The 2,924-nt window shown below is 41.1% G+C and overlaps 1 gene segment (V, D, J or C); it reads left to right on the forward strand.

The window, feature by feature from the left end:
* The first annotated feature begins 453 nt into the window (after positions 1 to 453).
* Positions 454 to 1,878, forward strand: LOC123328322. The segment is given in 2 exon segments: positions 454 to 890; positions 1,316 to 1,878. Coding segments are annotated over 2 exon segments (603 nt in total).
* The last annotated feature ends 1,046 nt before the right edge of the window (positions 1,879 to 2,924 follow it).

Genomic DNA, 2,924 nt, shown 5'->3' on the forward strand with positions numbered 1-2,924 from the left:
TACACTCTTTTCTCTTCACTCCTCTTTTTCTGCCAGGATCACCCACCTTCACCCTTCACCACCCCAGATAGTTTGCTTTCCCTTCTGTCTTTTCTCTCAGTGTCTGCATCTTTGGTGCAGAGCACCTACAAACTTGGGCACAGAGGGCATAAGGATTAAGGACCATTGTTCAAGGAGGATGAGGAGAATACCATCCTTGTCATCAGTTACTATATCAAGAACCGATGCATTGAGAAATGTCTGCCTAGATGGAGACAGATGCATGATTCCAAGGACCTTTTCAGGATGCTGAGCTTCAAAGTCTGAGCTCAAGACGTTTAGCTTTTTGTGTCAATGTTACTAATATGTCCTGTCCCTCAGAAAAACCAAGCCTACTTTGAAATCTCACGTACATTTGCTAGAACGTGGATGGGAATTTTCATCTCTTTACAATATAGAGCTCAGTAAAGTTTTCTGGGATTAAACAATGTTTTCCACATGCTTCACAGAGCATCAGAAAATTTCTTTGAAGAAGAAATGATAGAACACAGGTTCTGGATAGACACATTATTGTGATTGATGTTCCTTTTCCAGAGCCAGACTTTAAACTTCACGAGAATATTAGTCAGTACCCTGTGAGTTGGGGATGTCTCGCCTTCTTTGTGGGATGTGACTAAAACAGGGCAGGAAGACCTAGACAAGGAACTGCTTGATCATTGGCTGAGCGATCCTGGCAACAACACACTGCAACAGATACCTGCACTGGTTGTAAGTCTCTAACAGCAACAGTTGTTTCTGTTCTCTGGAAACAAGCCTAGGAGCAGACACAAGTGTGAGCTCTGAGCCCACAATCCTGGTTTGTCCTTGAAGTATGAGGCTGGTGATTGGAATAACTGTTTTTCTGACCTTGGGTAAGTGTTCTATGTCTACAAAGGTTGACTTTGAGGCCAAGGGACCATAAAGCGTCACTTGCTCTCTACTCTTCTTCCTGTGTTTTATTCAGCATTATTGCAATGGAATTGAGAACAGATCTATGCATTTGCTAGTGAGCGCAAATTTCAACATGACATGTTATTCCATAGCCATGATCCGGAAGAGACCTTAGCAGTAAGTAGGTTGGAAGAAATCTCTGGGGTTATTGAGCCAAGGACCCTGGGATAAAGCTTGTAGAGTTCTTAGATTCTTGCCATGTGTCTTTGGTCCTTATATAATAGGCATCAATAATATTTCTCAGGACATAGATAAAAACACTGGAGTAGGGGGTAGTTGTGCCCTTGATCCACAGAATTACACTGATTTGTTGTCAGGGGATAATTTTATATTCTTGACCCTTTAGGGACTGTGATTAATGCTAAGACCACCCAGCCCAGCTCCATGGATTGTGCCGAAGGAGAGGATGTAAACCTGCCTTGTAACCACTCTACCATTGGTGGAAATGACTATATCCATTGGTATCGGCAAAATCCCAATCAGAGTCCACAGTATGTCATTCATGGCTTAAGAGGCACAGTGAACAGCAGCATGGCCTCTCTGACCATAGCTTCAGACAGAAAGTCCAGCACCTTGGTCCTGCCCCAGCTCACCCTGAGAGACGCTGCTGTGTACTACTGCGTCCTGAGAGAGGCACACTGGGACAGACGGGGCTGCACCTGTGCAGTATCTCTGGTGGGAAGATGGGGGGGCATAGTTGGGGGAGCCGTCACGAGAGCAAATCTAGAATCATTTGGAAGGAGAATCAGAAGAGCAGTAAGACATGAGGGAAATGAAGGGAAGAGAAATGGAAGAAGATGGATAAGGAAAAGAAGAGAAAGAGGACAAGGAAGAAGTGCTTCATTGGTTGATGTGGCTATGAATGATAAGGAAACTAAGAATCATAATTTTAACACAGGAATAAAGTGAAGAGGTATTAATAGTTTGTCATGGCTCCTCCTCGTGTCAATAAAATGTTGGTTTCAGTGTGTTAAAGATGAAAATATAAGGAAAATACAAATAATTCTTCTGTTCCAAAGGCTTCTTTCGTTTGGACCCAGGACAAATCCATACTCAGAAACGCATATTATTACAGTTGTTTCACTTGCATATTGATCTTACTCAGAGGAAAATCTGAAATGTTATTTTGTTATTACTCTAGAACACATGTTTGTGATAAAACATTTTTAAGGAAACAAAAACTAAGTTAATATTTATTTTTAATCTGTCTAGAAGTTCTGCCTCTATAAAGAGTTTTCATCATTTTCTATATTCTCTAAGCAGCACATAGATCCATCTCATCATAAAAGTCTCAGGCAGAGCAAAAGTGAAGGCTCATAGCTGTATCTCCTTCATTCCACCAAATGAAGGAGATTTCTCCCACTGTCCTTTTCTAACAGTTTAATGTATATCATATCAGCCTGTTTATTACAATCACATATATTTTTTTTCACAGTTCCCCAGGTGAAAGGTTTCCCTGACGAAAGGCTTCCCCTTGATGAAAATGAAAGAGGAGAGTGAAAAGGTTGGCTTAAAATTCATCATTCAAAAAACTAAGATCATGGCATCCAGTCCCATCACTTCATGGCAAATTAATGGGGAAACAATGAAACAGTGAGAGACTTTATTTTGGGGGGCTCAAAAATCACTGCAGATGGTGACTGCAGTCATGAAATTAAAAGATGCTTGCTCCTTGAAAGAAAAGCTATGACCAACCTAGATAGCATATTAAAAAGCAGTGACATTACTTTGGTGACAAAGGTCCATCTAGTCAAAGCTATGGTTTTTCCAATAGTCATGTATTGGTGTGAGAGTTGGACTATAAAGAAAGCTGAGTGCCAAAGAATTGATGCTTTTGAACTGTGGTGTTGGAGAAGACTTTTGAGAATCCCTTGGACTGCAAGGAAATCAAACCAGTCCATCCTAAAGGAAATCAGTCCTGAATATTCATTGGAAGGATTGATGCTGAAGCTCCA

Source organism: Bubalus bubalis, chromosome 11 (genome assembly GCF_019923935.1).
Source record: "Bubalus bubalis isolate 160015118507 breed Murrah chromosome 11, NDDB_SH_1, whole genome shotgun sequence".
NCBI classification, from domain to species: Eukaryota; Metazoa; Chordata; class Mammalia; order Artiodactyla; family Bovidae; genus Bubalus; species Bubalus bubalis.